This window comes from Sphaerodactylus townsendi, linkage group LG01 (assembly GCF_021028975.2).
Source record: "Sphaerodactylus townsendi isolate TG3544 linkage group LG01, MPM_Stown_v2.3, whole genome shotgun sequence".
Lineage (NCBI taxonomy): Eukaryota > Metazoa > Chordata > Lepidosauria > Squamata > Sphaerodactylidae > Sphaerodactylus > Sphaerodactylus townsendi.
Window position 1 is genome coordinate 135,018,914 of NC_059425.1, and position 18,808 is coordinate 135,037,721.

Genomic DNA, 18,808 nt, shown 5'->3' on the forward strand with positions numbered 1-18,808 from the left:
GTATCCAGGAATGTTAGCACCTAGCTTAGCTGTACTGTCACTGTGCTTCCTTTTTATATAACTGAGACCTACATAAAAATGTCACAGTCAGTTTTAATACTGTCCAAAAGTTAAAGTCTGGGGAGAGTGAATGTGCTTAAGGGGAGAGTGGATTTGCACTAGCTAGCCTCATTCTTACTTCCGCACGCATTCTTGTAATTTGTCAAGGAGAGGTTGTACATGTAGGTTATGTGTACCCTCATGATACCAATGACTCTAAATAAATAAATAACTCTGGAGTCCTAGCAGATGCATGGTCCTGATCATATCATTTTGAATAGGTCTAGAGAGATGGCATACAAAGTTTCTAGATAAATACATACATGCATATACAGATCATACAGGCACCAAAACTCTTATAGTTCTAATATCAGTTTTTTCATTGTCTTTGACCGCACTGTGTACAATTGGTCTCTACAACCATTTATATGCAAGTTTGCCAATTGTGAATGCACTGTATATATCTGATAACATAGGACTCATCTGTGAAAGCTTAGCCACAACACAAGGAGCTACAAGACTTTTTTTTCTGAAGCAGACTAGTAAGTTCCCCCCCTCCCCCAGAATTTGACACACGAGGTAACACTGCTTCCCTCTGGAGTTTGTCAGGCTATTTACCAATTACAAACATGGGAGAAAAACACTGATCTGCTGTTGCACTGATCAGTGATAAGCAGCACAGCATATCGAATTCCCATCCCCATTGCAGGATCACTATTGACAGATTTTGGATTACCAGTGGCATCTCTCCTCACAACTTCTTGCCTATGACAGTGGGCAATGACTGATAATCTAGAATTAATCAGCGGAAAGGGTGATTGTTACTGCCAGCTCAATGACTGACCTCCTCATGTTTACTGGAATGTATGTACATTTTCCATAAGTGTACAGATAGTCACTTGTCCAGGTAAGGCTCCATGAATACGTTCTAATAGAGGGAAGTCAAGAATGAAGTTTGCTGTTATGACCCCACTTCTCCCCACATGCATCCCTTACATATGGTTAGAACATCCAAACGCAGCTGGTGGAGGAATTTTTGGCACTTGCAGGAAAAGCCAATGTTGACTAGTTCCTGGTCCAACTAAAGGAGGCTATGTGCCAGGCCTCAGGGCCTTTTGCTTTCCTCCTCCATAGGTAAAAGAGAAGTCTGTCTCTGTGCCAGGGATCCTTGGGAAGGCAGTAAGCCGTGGGAGTGCTAAATCTCTCCTCATCAACAGCTGAGTGGATGAATACTCCGTGCTCTGAAAATCAATCATTGCCACTGATATTCCTAATTTCCACACCAGGCAGTGAAAACAGCTAATGTGTCACATGCACTTTACAGGGAAACATGTTGCAACGCAATAGTCTCTGCCTACATAGGAAATGAACTGAATTAATGAAATCTCCACTGCAGTATTGCCTCAGCCCAGCCAGCTGTATAATATTCATGGGAGTGATGCTGCCATTTCTGAAGACTGGCCTGCTGCTGCCTCCACCTCCTCCCTTGTAGTTGCCAACACACTCTCACTCATCCGGGTGACAGAGCAAGGAGCACACGCAGGATCTTGTCTGGCTCTCTCCTCTAATGGCAAGAGGAGAAGAATCATCCCTTTCCCTTACAACACACTCCTTCCCCCGCAGAAATATTATCAGAAAACATGAATAAACTGCCTTATGTCACTGGGTTTGTCAAAAGCAAGTTAAAAAAACATAATAGGCTGGAGTATGGAATGGAGCTGTGATGCACTAGAAATGGCAGATGTAGAATACAATTATTCATGAGTGGGAAATTTTCCTTCCAGTGACCAGAAATTTGTTGAAGAGAAAGGAGGGAGATGTGTTTTAAATTTCTACTCAGGAGACTCAACAAAGAGAGCTTTCGGTTTGCAAGACCTCAGCAATGCTGTTAACAGAGGGGCATTTTGGAGGTCTTTAAGTCACAGGGAGCCAGGACGGTGTAGTGGTTAAGGTACCAGAGTAGGATCTGGAAAACTCAGGTTCAAATCTCCACAAGCACTATGGAAACCTTGGGCCAGTCATATACTCCAGGCCCAATTCTGGTGAGTATTTGGATGTGAGACCTCAAGGAATGCTAGGTCATGAGGCAAAGGCAGGCAATGGCAAACTACTTTAAGTTAACTGTGACTTGACAGCAAAAAAGAATCCAAAGGCTCGATAGGAAGAAAGTTAACAGCAGACATACACACATAGGAAAAGCAAGACCTACTTGTTGAAAAGTCAAATTAAAAAATCTAATTTGTAGGAAGTTTGTATTCATTTGTTTATTCTTATTTATGTCCCGCTTTTTTTCTTTTTCCATTTTATCCTCACAATCCTGTGAGATAGATTAGGCTGAAAGTGACTGGCCCCAGTTTACCGGGCAAGTCTGCATTAAAGAGTGGATTTAGACTGACTCTCCCAGAGTCTAATTTAGCACCCCAGCCTCTATGTTGTGAGAAAGACAGGTTCTTAACTGCACTTCAGGACTCAAAAAGGGGCTGAGACTCTCTTGCAAGTGGGCTGCAAGGCTAGGGAGGAGCAGAAAAACAGGGTGAGATCTAGGAGGCTCAATGGCACTTCTGTATCTGCCTCTGCCTAAAGATATGAAATGCTTATCAAAAACAGGCTATTATTCACTAATGCTATCTATTTGTATATACTAAACATGAAATATAACTTGTTCAGTGTCTGACTGAAAATTTTATGTCAGTGAAGGGGGAGGCAGGATAAAATCATCTCCTCAACTGTAGAGAAGTTTTGACAATTGGTCCACCTTCAAGACGTTTGCCATTAGTATAAGTAAATAGAATATTAGACAAGAAAATGATGAATACTGTGCAAAATATTTCCTATGGATACCTTTTAGTTAACACTGCCCTACCATCCACCTGGAAATCAGGGGAAAATACTCATGTCGATCAGTTTCTACTCTTTTGAAACTTACATGCTTCTTATGTTCTCATTCTCCCATCAACTCATCCCTATAAGCGAATAACTGCTGCAGTGAAGCATTATTTTTGCAGGAATAAAGCTTTATCTAGTGAGAATAATATTGTTACATACAACCTCATGAAGCAATTCCATTACCTCTCTAGCAGGCCTATTATTTCTTCTTCCTTTACTACTACTACTATTACTACCCTGTTTCCCCGAAAATAAGACGAAGTAGAGGTTTTGCTGAAGTGCTAAATATAAAGCACCCCCCGAAAGTAAGATGTACCAAAGTTTTTGTTTGGAAGCATGCCCGTTGACCAGAGCATGCAGCTGTGGAGCGGAAAAATAAGACATCCCCTGAAAATAAGACATAGTGCATCTTTGGGAGCAAAAATTAATATAAGACACTGTCTTATTTTCAGGGAAACATGCTGCTGCTGTTACTACTACTACTACTACTACTACTACTACTACTACTACTACTACTACTACTACTACTACTACTACTACTACTACTACTCCTCGACTTGATAGACCACTCTACCCCCAAAGGGCTCAGAGTGGTTTACAACGCACAAACAGACAATAAACAACAGATTACAAAAGGACAAATCGAATAATTCAGTTAAAAATCAATAGAATCAGTAGCAACAATAAAACCCATCCACAAGTTATGGATGGTGTCTAATCCTGCCCCCCGGGAGGAGACCAAAAAGTCAGAACTAGGGCAGATGATACACTGGATGTCAAATTAGGGTTAGGGTTTTAATATAATATGACTCTCAACTGAGCTCATGATGATAATACCATTTATACCATGGTTTTTCAGTCTTTGGACCATTTCACACTTATTATTTTCTATGATCCTTCTTACAGCCCTGTAAAGTAGGACCAGTATTATTATTCACATACTGCATATGGGTGGAGAGGAATCTAAGACAACAAATTGCAGTTTTTTCCAGCTGAAGAAATTCTGCCTATACCCTAAGTCACAAGCATACCCAGATTGACCCCTTATATTTCCAAATAGCACAAGGTTTGTTGGTAAGTTGAAAAGTACCATCATAGTGTGAGAACCTAGAGAAGAGGGAATTGCTGATATACAGTTTTCTTCTACTGTCTTTCTCCACAAATAATTTCATTTCAAGAAAATATTCTCAACACACACTGTATTACCCAAAACAGGTAGGATAATGCTGCTGCAGTCATCTTGTTTGTAGAATTCCTAGAAGAATCTGGTTGTTCACTTTGTGAAAAAAGAATGAATGGCTTGGTGGGCCTTAGTTTGATCCAGCATGGCTTTTATGTTCTCACCCTAATCTCACAAGCAGATGAACTAATGCAATGGTATAAGACTTGGTTGTTAGTAAATGCATACAAAGATCACAAGATACCAAACAGCACTTTTCATCCATTGAAAGTTTACCTCGCATCCAAAAGAAAGCAACAGTCAGTGAATCTGAGCAAAAATAAAGCATTCTGCTTCTTCCTGGGTTTTGTGTTTTGCTCAACAAAATAAAAAGCGAAAATATAGAATTCCTAGGCCAGACTGCTAATTCAAGTTGCCCAAAATGTAGTTTCTTGATGGCAGCCATTTATCTAATAGCATCAGAAGCCATTCCTTGCACCTAAGTCTTAGTTATCATCAAGAAAATGAACAGGAAAATTCATGACAACTTATCTTGCAGTTGATATTCTGCACCTTTTTAGTAATGGGAAAATGTTATGTTTGTGCCTGAGACTTGAAAAAGGAAAAAAAGATCCAATTCAATTTCACTAAAATCAATGGAACAGGAAAAACACCTACAGTAAGGACAATGCATTATGATAGAGAAATATTTCCATTCCTCATCTATCTGGCCATATCTGCTTCAGCTTTTACGTCTTTGATCCAAAAAGTGGAAATCTCCTCCCCACCACCAACAAATTCTTATAGAGAAAAAGCAGGAGTTTGCAAAAAACTTGTGGGTCATGAATGGCCCCTCCCCACTTTAGTTCCAGTGCTGCATTCTTTGCTATCCCTGATATTCCCTCAACCCTTGGAAGTGGTAATAAAATAGAAATGAAATCCTGTAACAGAAACACAATAGCTGTAACAAAAACACTATTATTTATATTTAATCAATCAATACCTCTTCTCAAAGAAAATGCTTCATTATTTTAAGCTCTGGATTAGTCCTCCCAGGGTTATTTCCAACCATGCAATTTTCATTTATGGGTATATTCCCTTAAGGCTGACTCACACATTCTAAAATCCACATGGCTATCATGACCCAAGGACTTTGGGTCAGACATACTCCTAGACTTTTATGCTAGGAACTCAGTTCCCAGGCATGTGAAGATCTGGTTTGGACTGGGATCATGATACTCAGCCTTGCCCCCTTGGTGAAACTGACATGTAGCTATCAGTACCTACAAGTTTCCCCTGTGGGTCAGTAGCGTAGCGCCAAGGGGGCTGGGGAAGTGCAGAAAATTTATGCAGGGGACATGTGCCACTTCAGGTGTGGTTCAGTGCAATATCTTCATGTCATTCTTGCAGACAGTTCTCTAAAGCTTCTCCAGGATGTTAAGATTTTAAGCACGAGGGAGCTCTCTTATGACTTCTGCTGCCTCAGCAACATGATAACCAACAGCATCATAATTGCAACACAACAGGGAGGACAACTGCTGCATGAGTGGGGGTGGGGGGGAACATGTTTTTATTTTGATTTCAAGCTTGTTTTGAAGTCTTGAAAATGGGTATCTGCTCTAAGTAGCAACATTCAAGGTGACAGCTGCAAGCAGTACATCAGTGAAATACTTACTACACAGCACGGCAAGATTATAACAGAGGGCCCAGGGAGAACTGAACAAGGTGTCAACAGCTGCTTCTGTTAAACTACCTGATCTTCTTGTCTTTCAATATCAGTGATAGGGGGGAAATGCTAAAGATATGTAAATTGAGCCAGGGCAGAAACCAATTAACAGATAAAGAAGAAATGTCATTTAATTTAATGTTTCTATGTGTGTGTGTTTCGAATGGAAAATTTGCTCAGTTGCCTAGCAGATCCAATAGGGCTTTGCCTTATTGAAATGCAGTCCTCCAAATGCTAGTGCTGAGCATTATCCATTGGTTCCTTTTAATGAAATCTTCACAAGAGCATCCCCACCCACAGAGGAGGAGCAAATGTAGTTTCTAATGGCTTGCTCTGCCTGTCGCTTATTGATGAAGTCTCTATGAACTTACCAGCTGTTGTATACACTGTATATTTTACAGATGCAATCAGTTGATCATTTTCGTTTGTATCACACTCGAAGGCAACTGGATGTGTATCTCTGTGAACCTCCAGAATAGCTGAATCATTAGGAAGTATCAGTGATTGCTATAAATTCAAAAGTGATCAAAAGAAAACTCTCACAAAGAAGAATGCACTAAATCAAAATGATAATTTTAAAAACATTTCTACTTGCAGCATTCTCTTATTGTGTTCTGTACCAATAATTCTCTGAAACCTTCCTTATTGGAATAAAATTAAAAACTAATAATTCATCAGCTGTTCTGTGAATAAGAAAAGTAAAATGAACCACAGACTTCAGACAACCATTCCAAATTGTATCCTTCAGAATTCACATTCTATTCAAATAAGTTCAAATGTTATAGAAAGCCTATTTGCAAATCATTGTCTGTTTTAATTGAAGAAGGTAGACTATGAATCTGAACACATAAGAAGCAACCACCAAGTTATTTTAAGAAACTGACAGAAATCAATTGCCATTTTTAAAAGTTTTTTAAAAAAAACAAACATTTCTACTCCCTTTCTGCCTTCCTTGGTTAATTCATTATGAATAGTCCTAATGTTAGTTTAAAGGAGGAGGAACCAATCAATGTTCCTCCAGCATGACGATGCCCCCATCGTCTCCAAGAGGACATTCTCGTGGTGTGGGGGGCAAAAAACACAAAGTAATTCATATGACTTACATCAGTCCATGGGGGGTATAAATCTGAGCGCCCGGGTGCCACACTCCCAACCCTAAACCCCTGGATATGCTCCCAGTCCCCCCCCCCCCACACACTCACACACATACACTGCTGGCATCCAATCGTGACCCCAGAGCTGCCCTGCCACGGTCTAGACTTCCAAGATTTGCCGCAGCGGAGCTGAGTGGGGGGCAGCCATCAGCACGTCTGCCTCCTCCACTGCAGTAGTGCCCCAGGAAGGGCAATCACTCCATCGAAAGGCTATGTCACTCCCCCAAGCCCTTTCAGTCCCCGTTCTGAATGAGGCTGTAAGAAGGGCAAGGAACAAAGACTGTGGAGAATGGTTTTATTTTGTTTCATTTTACTTTCACACATACTTTGAATCACATTTGGGGTTATAGGAGCAAATTGCATAGGTCTAATTGGTGTTACTAACCCAAACCGTAGTCTTTTTTTCTTCCTTCTCTGACTATGAATAAACATACACAAAATGAAGCACAGTTACCTACCTGGTCTGGAATCAACATTTTCCAAGTGTATGTAAATCGATCTTCTGGAGGTACAAAAATGCAAGGTATCTTCACACTAGTAAGACTTTCAGAAATTGGTTTTCCCCCTGAAGAAGACAATGTAAATCGTAATTTCATATCACAGTTTTTTAAATTACAGTACACCTCACAATGTTGTGAACTATCCCAACTGCAGACCAGAGTCCATAATGCACGGATACAGTCCTGGCTTCAGTCCTTTTGCTTCAGATCAGATTTTTAATGACGCAACAGCTTCCATATAAGATTTGGGTTCGATGATTTTCCCAGCTGCTCTGAAGTGGCCGTGCTTTTTCAAGGGGAAGCCCTGCATATTCTAGAAGCAGGGAAAACTCGACCTTTTTTCCCACTTCACAGGGGAGAAGCAAATATGTGTGCCATGCCGGCTTCAGGTTTTTTCCTCCCACCCCTCTCCTCCTTTTCCCCATACTTGTAGGAAGGCTCCTACCCTCCTCCCACTTTTCCGGCCAGCCCGCTCCTCATCCCCGGCAGTCTCCATTTCTGTTCTGCTCTCTGGTTGAGTGGCTGCCGGTGGACTTTATTTTATCATTACTTTTTCTTATTTTATTTTACAATACATCAATGCATCAGTGTATTAATAAAATGAATAACGTGCCAAATGTCTATGCACTACAGCCATGCTGGCTTCTGCTTTAGAAAGATTGTTGCTTGCCATGTCTGTGCCAATGGGGGGGGGGGGATCCCACAAATCCCACCTTGAAACCCCATGTTCAACTAGCAACTATCAGTGGATCACTACTTAAATTCTACATGAATATTTATTTTGTGAAATCTACTTTGATTGGGAATTTTTGCTGCCCCCAGTTGGAAGAGACCCCAAGAGTTGGAAGAGACCCCAAGGGCCATCAAGTCCAACCCACTGCAATACATAATCAAAGCACTCCTGACAGATGGCCATCCAGCCTCTCTTTAAAAACCTTCAAAGAAGGAGATTCCACCATACTCCGAGGTAGTGCATTCCACTGTTAAACAGGCCTTACTGTAAAGAAGTTTTTCCTGATATTTAGGTAAAATCTCTTTTCCTGTACCTTGACCCCATTACTCCAGGTCCTAATCTCTGGAGCAGCAGAAAACAAGCTTGCTCCCTCACCAACATGACATCCCTTCAAGTATCTAAACATGGCTATCATATCACCTCTTAACCTTCTCTTCACCAAACTAAACATACTCAGCATAACTGGCCTATGACCTTGGAAATTATGACTCAAATCAGAATAAGTACAAAATGCATCCTTGTTTAGTATTTAAAAATCATAAAAGGCACATCTAAAAAGTAGGACAGGAGCTTGTCCCTTCTAGCCTATGTCATAAGTACAAATGCCATCATGGCAATTACAGATGAATTGTAAGTTTGCTATCTACTCAGGGTAACTGAGTCACACTCTGTATCTTTATCAGGTTCTACTTACAGCCACAGTCTGTTGGTCCTCTGCATTCCTCAACACGAACAATACATTTTGATTCACCCCCAGGGCATCCACTGGTTAATATAACTTCTCGGATGCCAATTCCTTTAATACAAATATAAAAAGTACAAGCATTTTTCAAATTTCTGGGTAATATTCTTCTACATCATCAACAGGGTAAAATCATTCTTAATGCTTTCCTTTTGGATGAGCTCGATATGCGTTTTCGTTTTTCGCTCTGCTAAAAACAAACAAGTTAATTAAAATTTAAATATCAACACTAGTTTTGAAGCCTTGGTGAACCTGGCCTTTCAAAGCCTCCACCATCTGGTGCCAGGAGCATTTTTGCTCTGATGAGCTCATTACAATCAGGTGCTGAGGATCCTTTACTCCTTATCGATACTAATGGAAAATTACAGTGCTGAACATCTCCCAGAATTCAGGAATTTCCAGAAGAAGGTAACTACACATAGGTGAACAAAGACATCTCCGGAAGTCAAGTTGAACATACCTTTTAAGCAACCCACATTAAATAAACTCTTCTACAGATTATTTCTACCTTGGTATGCACCTTGAAAACATACTGCCATGTTTCTTCTCATTTTGGGGAGGTGCCATGTACGCGAACAGGTTCCTGATCCAAAATCCAAGTACTAAGTCAATCAAAGTACTGACTACAAAACCTCTTTTTCACACATTGGAAAAAGATGTGCAAACTGCTTTTCTGAGAAATGAAATCAGCCTTTATCATGGGAATTTCATTTAAAATGTATTCCTGACTAGGATTGCCATTTTTAAAAGATGCATTTTTAAAAAAAGATCCTGGAAGGCACTACTGACAAACTCTCGTGAATTCTAGAATCTTCTTTTTCCATAGCAGCCATCATTGATGCCTGACATGCACCAATGGAGGTTCTTGAGCAAGGTGCAATGCTCCATAAAAGATGCAGCTGAAAGAAGGAAGTACTAGAAAGAAACCCATACCACTGAATCACTTTTATCCAAATTCAATAATAATTTTGAGGCTATTTTGATTCTGGTGTGTTACTGTAAACTAGCCTCATGGCAATGATACCCACAACTGAAGTTTAACCAAGCCTTAAGTTATCCAGTGTTGTTAATGTGTTCCAAACCATGAGACTAAAAGATACTGTGCTGCACAATTCTTTCATACTCTGAGCTGCACATTTGCTTAGAAGCAAGTCCCACTGAGTTCAATCATACCTCCTCCCTAATAAATGCACTGAGGATTGCAGTCAGAAGAAAACAGAGCTAGGATGTATAATTCAAATTAGATAACAGTACTGAGTTTCAGACACAAGAAATCTCATGCCATTTTCAAAAACATAAACATATTCAACACAACTGCTGTGTTTCTTTTGCTTTTCTCTTTTTCTTCTGCCAAACACTGTGTACTCAGTTCGTTCAAATGGCATAGGATGCGAGGGAGGAGAGAATAGCATGTTTAGTCCCAGTAAACACTGGATAGATTGCCATCCGTTATAGAAATATTTTTGTTTTGCTGAACAGTAGAGAAATGGAGAAAAGAGTTCAGAAAAAAAACCTTCATGTCACCCAGAGATAAACACGACAAAGCCCATTGAATATTAAATCCTACGCATATGAAAAACTGCACGTATTTTGTATCTTTAAATGCCTATAATGCAAACTAATGGATTGTTAAGTATTTTTTCAGTGACATATAACAAGGGAAACATTACTTTAAGTTACAGAGGTAAGCAGCAACACTTGCTGGATCTGTCATAAAACAAGGATCATGCTCTACTGCTGAGAATGTCTCATTTCAAAGACGAAGAAAACAGAGGTCTATAAGGCAACAAACTGACACTTTTATTAAAGACATTCCTCTTGTTTTGGAGGTTGAGAATTTTTTCAAACAAACATAAAGGGACAGGAAATTTATGATTAAAAAGAGAACAATAAGTACAGAAAAATCAGGGAGTAACATAATACTAATAGCCCAGTCGGCTAAATCTGAAGATACATAAATCCTGTGCTTGTTCTGTAACTGGGCAAGAAGCATGTTTCTATAAACATCAAAAACATGCTAGGTTTGCAGAAAATGTGAAATCTGAAAAAAAAACTTGGAGATTTAAACAATCCTAAAATAATAAAAGAGCAGCTGTTGCTTTAAGAAACAAATTCCCTTATGGCCACTGCTAGGTAACCACACATTCCTGGTTTGGTTCCAACAGTAAAAGACAGAAAGGCAAATTCCGCATGGGCCAAAAACAGTGGTGTGAAAATGGTATGAAAACAGTGTAAAAGCGTCTATGGTTGCCAGCTCCAGGTTGGGAAATTCCTGGAGATTTGTGGTAGAGTTTCAGGAAAGCAGGGTTTGGGGATTAGAGAGGCTTCAGCTGGATATAATACAACAGAGTCCATTATCCAAAGCAGTCATTTTTTCTGGAGGGGCTGAAACAAGGGGAGGGTGGGTTTTGAGGAATGGAGGAATCTCCGAGGGATACAATGCCATAGACTCCACCTCTAAAACAGCCATTTCCTCCAGAGTAACTAGGACTGATCCACTGGAGATCACCCAGAATTACAACTGCTCTCCAGATCGGGTTGCCAACTCTGGGCTGTGGAATACCTGGAAATTTTGATCCATGGTAATCCTGGGCACAGCCTGGGGTGGGAATACAGTCCAAGGTCCACTGCAATCTGGAAATCTGCATAAAATGTTTTGGCTCTCCCTTCAATCCAGTCTGAATTTTTTTTCTTGTTTTAACTTTAAAAAAGAAATTGTGTATATTTATAGTGTTAAAAAATAAAACAGGTTATTATACTAAACTATACATATATTTTACGCAGTACTGAGTTTCAAAACATTTTCTGTGTCGTCTACTGGCCTTCACATGTTGTCTGCAGTTAAAACTGCCCCCCAAAATCCCATTTAATTTCTTATGCTGACCCACGATATATCAAAACCACAATGGGGAAAGTTGTGACGTGGAAGGAATAATTATATAGGAAGGGTTGAATACAGAATAGATTGTTGCAGAGAAGCAGTTTAGCATAGCTAGCAATGGTGGATTCTGCACATCATAAATATAATGTATTGGGATGTTACAAGAAGATCTGTTTAGGCATTTTGTGTTCCCACAGCATGGGAGAACACAAGCGTTGGCTGCCAAAATGGATTTTTTCCCCCAAACTGCTGCATGGAGCTCACTCTTCTCAATTCCATAGTGGGGCCAGCCATTTTGTGTGCTGCAGCAAATTCTCTGTGGAGATTTCCCATGGAGGTTTCCTCTGCTTGCAGCTCATTTGCTATTTCACTGTAAAATGTAGATGAGTAAAGTTTGTTTAACCTAGTGATTCTGTGCACATGTTGTTTTTCCTTTTTTGTTTTGTTTTGAGGGGGTGGTCTGCAAAGCTATGTCAACACAAATATGTGCATATTACAGCTTCTCTAATTGTGTTGCAGTAGCTTTGCAGACAGCCCCCTCAAAACAAAAAAAGGAAAAACAACACTTGCACAGGATCGCTAAGCTAGACAAACTTTATTCATCGACTTTTTACAGGGAAATAGCAGACGGATGAGTGGAAAGGAGAGGAAAACTCTGTGGGGAATCTCCACAGAGAATCTGCTGGAGCACCCAAAATGGCAGGTGTGAGCAGCAGAAATGAAAGAGGCTTGGGCAGGAGAAATAAAGCACTTCCTGCTGGCATTTGCTCAGCATGCAGGAATTGTTCTCAACCCACTTGTGGGGGAAGTTCTTCCCCAAAATGCTATTTATAATTGGTTCTGGTGGGTTTTCTGGGCTGTGTGGCCGTGGTCTGGTGGATCTTGTTCCTAACGTTTCGCCTGCATCTGTGGCTGGCATCTGTGGCTAGCTGGTGTACACCTCTAAAGATGCCAGCCACGGATGCAGGCGAAACATTAGGAACAAGATTCACCAGAGCACGGCCACACAGCCCAGAAAACCCACCAGAACCAGTTGAATCCTGCCGTGAAAGCCTTCAACAATACACTGTTTATAATGTCTTAAAGATGTTATATTTGTGCTGTGCGGAATCCACCAATATTGTGGGAAGACATATGAGATACTTCAGAAAGTTTTTCACCTTCTGGAAGTGTTGCAGATGTTCACAATCAGAGAAAACAAGTTAGGGCCCACAAAACATGCATGGGGGGAATTCCAATCCCCCCCCCCCCCTTGCAGCTCCAATTCTATCTCCTGCTCCCCCTTTCCTTCCCCTACTCATCTTCCAGCCTGGCTGCAGCCACATGGCCCTGCCAGTGGCTCCTAGGTACTGCCACCACCACAGAAAGGCTTGCCAGTGGTGCCAGGGTTCTGCTGCCATAGAGGCAGCTGTGAACAGTGGGTCTTTGTGCAGAAAATGTTTTTTTATAAAGCGAGAACAGCTCAGGAACTAACAAACAAGAAGAGCTGGCTTTCAGGAGCTTACAGGCTGCTTAATAAAATGACGTATCTTATCTAAATTTCTCATGAAAATCAAGGAGATTGTTGTCCTTAATTGTCTTTACTTGCAACTGGAATCAATGAGAGGTAAATCGTGACATACAAATTACAACAGCAGAACTACTAATGTTAGCACATTGTTTCTAAAAGTTTTTTTTTAAACGCACCAAATTATATTAAAGTTTTATTTAGTTGCGTTTCTTCTTACCGCATGTAACTGTGCACGGTCCAAATTCTACCTCCTTGGGTTCTGTTACATTTAAACCTGAAAAAAGAACATTGCCAAAACTAAGCACAAAATGTAAAGCAAGTCAGTTATAACGTAATCAGAGCCTTTCACTTGGAATATAAAACAAAATGTGTAACACTTTCCCACTTAATAGAATAATGTGGATAAAAATGGCCCTTTCCAGAATAATGTCATATTAAAATAAGACCAACATGATGAATCTGATTCTTTTTACATTTAGCGGATTTTCAAAAACACAGTTCACATTTCAGCCTGCACAACAGCTTATTATTTTTATTTAGATCAGTAGGTAAATTTTAAAAGATTCATCTTTATTCTAACAGTTTCTCTGTTAAATAATAAAGCATATTATTATTACAAACATGTAATATGGTTAATTTCCTTCCTGCTCTGCAAAATGGCATTTTTCATATCACCATGTTTTAAGATTCTATTAGCAGGATAAAACTGTTTTCAGAAGCACAAATCAAATACATGATCACTATTATACTTATATGTTTACCCTTTTTCTGGTGCTTAATCTAAATCTAAGACAGATGGTCCAGCAAAAATAAGATAAGTAAAATGAAGTAAGTAAATCAGTGAGTCTGACAATATATCTAAGCCAGGTCAAAGTATAGATGTTTCAACTTTAGCTACTTACATATGCATCTCAACAGTAGAAAATTTTACAGATTCAAAAGACTGTTACCTTGTTAGGTATCTTTTCATTGACTGTGGTTATTAGTGACAGAGCTGCCATATGACCTCCGCTTTAGAGGCAAGAGCTAAAATATGGCTATAAACTAGCAGGGGCACATTTTTTCAAGCTGAGAAATCCTTACACTGTAGCCCTTTTTAATTTAAACCTAATTAACGTTACAATAACTAGAGAGACTGACAGTACCATCCTAAGCAGAGTTACACCATTCTAAGCCCTTGATAACAATGAAAGGAGACAATGAAAGGAGACTACAACTGTTTAGGACTGCACTGTGAATACATAAAACACATGTGCATAGAGCACAGATGAATTATTGTAAATCACCCATACATAGCAGTGGGATTCAGCAGGTTTGTACCAGTTCAGCAGAACCAGGTGTTAAAATGGTGCTTGTAAACAACCAGTTGTTAAATTATTTGAATTCCACCAGCAGAACCGGTGGTTAAATTATTTGAATCCCACCACTGCGGGCCATAACGTACATTAGCTACCTCAGTGTAACATTACAATGAAACCAATGAGTAGAGGCATATTTATTGTTTACACAATAACAGCAAATTGAAGAGTCAGTTGCATTGATAAGGCAGCTCGTTACTAATCTCAGGCACTGGATAGTCTAAGGGCTAATGACATAAGATGACACAGGATGACTGTAATAAACATCTTGTCCAGGTTTTCAGAAGTAAAACCAGCCTCATTGGGCCATAGTTTAGAGTGGGCAGCTAACAGCTAAAGCAGTGGTTCTCAACCTTCCTAATGCTGCGACCCTTTAATACAGTTCCTCATGTTGTGGTGACCCCCAACCCTAAAATTTATCCATGTTACATATGGAGAGCACTGATGCAGAGAGTCTTAGGCGACCCCTGTGAAAGGGACGTTCGACCCCCAAAGGGGTCCCGACCCACAGATTGAGAACCACTGAGCTAAAGGGAGTTTACCCTTATTTCATGTTATTTTCCAGATGGAAATAGCCATCTCAAAACAAAAATAAGAACCATAAAATGAGCCTTGCTGGTTCAGATTAGAGGTTCATCTAGTAAACCATCCTGTCTTGCACAACGGTCAACCAGGTCCTAGGGAGATCCAACAACAGGGCATAGAGACCAAGGCCTCCACCCACCCCAATGTTGCCTCCTGGCACTGCTGTTCAGAGGCTTACTGAATCTGAACATGGAGATTCCCTTTAGTCATAGTAGCCACCCATAGATGTATCATCCTATTTGTTCTGTGAGGCAAACTGTGTACAAACCACATGAGAACTTATATGCACTTTCCTTAACAAACCAAATAGTAACTCTGTTTTATTACTGACAGAAGGATTAAGTTCTCTTCCTTCTATACAATGTCCTCAAAACCAGTTGGACCCACACTGCTCCTCTTTACATTTTGTGAAAAGTGACAAGAGACCAGTGCACACTTCTGCTGCCAAATTCAGTTTGGCCATATAAACCAGTCACCATTTTTGTAGAAATACAAAGGAAAATTACTGAGGACCAGTAATCCTACACTTCAAAAATATCTTATAAAGATGAGCTGTGGTTGTCAGTTTAATAAGGAGAGGAGAATGTTCTTCATCTATCAGACATTTGGAAACCTCTGCCCTAATTACATGTTTGTTAAGATGGCACAGCAACACAGCATCTGAAGAATGTCTCCTGAATTAACAAACAGAATTAAAAAGTATCCAGTACATTTCCTTCGTCCTCAGTTGCCAGCTTTCAGTGATCACTAGTAAACGTGGAGCCTTTCAACATTTCCCCTCTTCAAGAGATCTAAGTTGGCTTCCTTCCCAACCATAGCAAATCAAATTGAGGAGGGCGGATTTTTTTTAAAAAAAGGTTCATTACATCCTGGTGATGATTAACTCTTGCTCAACAGTCACCATTCTTATTCAGTCTTGTAAATATCTGGTCTAACATATGCATTGACCAAACAAGCTTCAGCTTCCAAGTGGAATATTAAGAAAGGACAGTGTGAGTGAGGAAGGATTACCGCAACATGCAAGCAACAGCTGGGCAGTACAACGAAAAATACTGAACATTCATTAGAATTTGGATAAAGGAAGTCCGGGGCGGGGGTGGGGGAGCTCGCAGAAGCCTCATTTCCACCAGGGTGTTTCAAGCAGCCTGCAAATTTCAAACGCGTGAGACCCGTTTGCAAAATAAACGAAGCGAAAAGGTCATGTCTTTTAACGGTTTTGGGTTGTTGTTTTTTTGCTCCAGGTGCTGTGAGCCGCCGTAGCTGAGGAGGTGGGCGGAAGAGCAGTCCTAAACATGTTTACGCCGAAGCACGTCTCATTGAGTTCAATGAAGCCGAAGTGCGTTTAGGACTACTACCCGCAGTGACTGTCGCGGGCCTTGGGCGCTTTGACCCGCCCGTGTTTGACTTTTATGTGCTGCCCGCCCGCCCATTCTTGGATCGTGCACCGCAGCCAGCTTCTAATTCCTCACCCGAGTCCACGAATGTCACCACTGGCTCATGGTCCGCCTCGTCCGCAGAAGTATTCGTGTCGCCTGCGGGCTTCTGGGCCAGCAAGCAGAGGAGGAGCCCCAGGGGCAGGCCGAGTTTCCCCAGACCCGCGGCCTTTCGGAGCCCCATTTCAGCAGCGCCCCGAGGCTGCTGCGGCCTTTTCCTGAGACAAACCAGGGCGGAGACCGCCGCGTGGAACCCGCGGCAACCATTGAGGCGTCACAATGAAGACGGTTCAGTATTCGAAGAAGGGCGGCTGTTGCAAAAAAGCGCCGTTTTCATGGGACCTTCCTTCGTCCAGCGTGCCTCACACCGTTACTTGGGACTCTGGGGGCTGCGAAAACGTGGTCCAAAATCTTCTTCTGGCCTTTCACCGGTCACCTCGATCAGGTTGCTTACAGGATCTCCCAGAACTCTCAACAGAACCATTCTTTCTGTGTCACACCCCAAGTTATCCCTTCTCGACTTAGTCCATAGGTGTTCAGTTGTGCAATATAACTAATGAGACTAGGTTATTGTTCACAGTTGTTAAGAATGACCACTGTGCTACCTGGTATGTTTGTTAAGTTTTACATGGAATTTTCACAAACTAACCCATCCTGTTTTCTTTTCCTTTCCTTTCCAGTTGGTGGCTGGAGATCTCCCAGGATTACAACGGATCTCCAAATGATAGAGATCAGTTCATCTTGAGATAATGGCTGCTTTGGAAGGTGGATTGTATGGCTTTACATCCTGCTGAAATCTCTCCCCTCTCCAGACTGTAGCCCCAACATTTCCAGCAGTTTCCCAGTCCAGAACTGGCAGCCATATTTATGGATAAAAATCTTGATGATTGAGAATTTACTCAATGGATTTTATGACATCCAGCTCAGGACCTTGAAAGCTTATGGCACAGTTGTGTTAGCCTTCAAGGTTCTAAAAGATTGTTTTGTGTTGTTTTTTGCAGTATCTGACCAACACAGCAACCCCACTGGATCTTCAGAAAAGCATTTTGTAATTATCCCACTGTCCCTGTAAGGTTGCATGGATTTTTCTTTAAATGTATTTCCTTTTTTTTTTTAGTGGGCTCTTCAGAGAACCTTTCAGAACCACCCTTCACACCTGAGTAGATTTGTTCTCTGCTCTTTGTTTGGATGTCCAGGAGTCTCTTAATCCATCCAGTGTAGTGTTGTGGTTAAGAATGTCAGGCAAGGATTTGGGAGAACTAGGTTTAAATTCCCACTTTTCTATGGAAGGTAACCTTGGGCCAGTTGCACTCAGTCTAACCAATCTCACAGGGTTTTGAGGAGTGCAAATGATTCCCATTATGGACAAAGCCAGGATATGAATGAAGTAAATAAATAATCCCATGTGCATTATTCTGGAAAAAAAATCCCACTTCTAAAATATTCCTGAAGGTCTCCACATTTTCCTACATGGCTTGACTCCTTATATTGTGCATTGTTATAGTGTATTGGCATAGAGCAGGAGTCACTAAAGAAGGGGATTGTTGTGAATGTCCTGCATTGTTCAAGGGGTTGGACCAGAAGACCCGTAGGGTCCCTTCCAGCTGTCTCTGTGTTTCTATCCAGACGTGGCTGTTCCTTCAGATGGACTCTTCCAGCCTACTTTCACTTGTCATGTGTATAGTAAAGAACCCTCCCCTACTCTGACATATATGTTCTTACAATTGCTTTTCTTTTGAAATGCCCTGTTCTTTTCCTTGTAAGAGTTCAAAAACACCATCCTTTAACTTTTCTCAGTGTCCTAAAACTAATCCTTTACCATATTTTCTATACAACTCAGGCTCAGATCCAGACCAACAACTATTGGATGGAATTATGCTGAGAGTTTTGGGCCTCTCTGTATAACACCATCAGTAACAGCAGCACAGGAGCTGGTTACTCTTTATAGTGAGTTATTTGGACCTTCTAAGCCGGTTGACAGAATCCTAACGTTGGGTCATGGCAAGGACTATAGCAACAGAAGGATGTTTTGAGACTAGGAGTGGAACTGACATTACAGGAACCTCCTTGCAATGTGCATACTGTGAATCAGATCATTCTAA

At 40.9% G+C, this 18,808-nt stretch overlaps 1 protein-coding gene across 2 annotated transcripts in view; it reads right to left on the minus strand.

Moving 5' to 3' along the window:
* Positions 1-16,923, minus strand: part of SPACA1 (sperm acrosome associated 1) — a 49,523-nt gene extending 32,600 nt beyond the window's left edge. For both annotated transcript variants that reach the window (XM_048508377.1, XM_048508386.1), the window contains exons 1-5: positions 16,743-16,923; positions 13,548-13,604; positions 8,892-8,993; positions 7,423-7,529; positions 6,182-6,317 (exon numbers count right to left, since the gene is read on the minus strand). In XM_048508377.1, the coding sequence (XP_048364334.1) occupies positions 6,182-6,317; positions 7,423-7,529; positions 8,892-8,993; positions 13,548-13,604; positions 16,743-16,890 (550 nt within the window). In that variant the 5' untranslated portion in view covers positions 16,891-16,923. The remainder of the gene's footprint in view (positions 1-6,181; positions 6,318-7,422; positions 7,530-8,891; positions 8,994-13,547; positions 13,605-16,742) is intronic.
* Positions 16,924-18,808: the final 1,885 nt, after the last annotated feature.